We start from the raw sequence: 943 nt of genomic DNA, 5'->3' as shown, positions 1-943 counted from the left end.
ATTAATGTTGAAGAATTTTAAGCACATTTTATATCAGGTATCTTCATAGTTCCATTTATTTTTGGAGCGCCTATTAATATTCAGTGTATTAATTTTCTTAAATTTGTGTAATCGGAAATACAAGGATTTTTGTAAATTGAAAAACTCAGCGATGTAAATAACACAAGTTCATTCTAAGTAAATTTTTTTTAATTTACTTTAATTTTAAGAATTAGTTTAAGAATTAGTATAATCTTAAGTTCTAATTTAAACTCTCTCTCTCCCTCTCTCTCTCTCTCTCTCTCTCTCTCTCTCTAATTGTGAAATTGCTTAGTAAATACTTAAAAGTTATAAAAAAATTATATCAATTTTTATCGAAAAAACAATGTTCCTAAAATATTTCAAAAATCTATAATTAGATAAACGTGCGGAACACATTTCACATAGTAATACTACGTTTATAAATTAAAAATAAATATTCTCACATGCTAAGTCTGGCAATGCAAAGGAGCTTAGATAACTGATTACTTATTTATTTACACTATTTAGACATCCTCTTATAGATTGAGCAAGCCTAAAGAATTGGGAACACTGTTACCGTTAAGTACAAGGCATTTCTATGTACGTGTGTGTCCACTTATAATTTACATAAACAGAACAATAATGGAATAAAAGCGCCAATGGCTACAAAAACAGGTAACATTATAGACGAATCGTCTATCAAATATGGATCAGGTGTCCTGGGCCCACTCGTATGTCTATTACGCATAGTAATTTCTTCCTCCTCTTCTTGCATACCGTGATAATCCTCTGGATCAGGCGGAATCGGTCCCAATTGTGGTACATCTAAAAATATAATATTAAAAAATATAATACTCACATGAATGTTTTAGCTGCAAACAAATTTTTTAACAAAAGAAAATATACGAACCATCCAAAACACCTTTCACAACAGCTATAGCAT

At 29.7% G+C, this 943-nt stretch overlaps 1 protein-coding gene across 1 annotated transcript in view; it reads right to left on the bottom strand.

Moving 5' to 3' along the window:
• Positions 1–259: 259 nt before the first annotated feature.
• Positions 260–943, bottom strand: part of LOC108692836 (malectin-B) — a 1942-nt gene continuing 1258 nt past the window's right edge. Inside the window, exons 3-4 of the mRNA XM_018201340.1 lie at positions 911–938; positions 260–825 (exon numbers count right to left, since the gene is read on the bottom strand). Coding sequence (XP_018056829.1) covers positions 617–825; positions 911–938 — 237 coding nt within the window. The 3' untranslated portion in view covers positions 260–616. The remainder of the gene's footprint in view (positions 826–910; positions 939–943) is intronic.

Source organism: Atta colombica, unplaced genomic scaffold (assembly GCF_001594045.1).
Source record: "Atta colombica isolate Treedump-2 unplaced genomic scaffold, Acol1.0 scaffold83, whole genome shotgun sequence".
NCBI classification, from domain to species: Eukaryota; Metazoa; Arthropoda; class Insecta; order Hymenoptera; family Formicidae; genus Atta; species Atta colombica.
The sequence above is the reverse complement of the archived record's forward strand: the minus strand, read 5'-3'. Positions and strand labels throughout refer to the sequence as shown.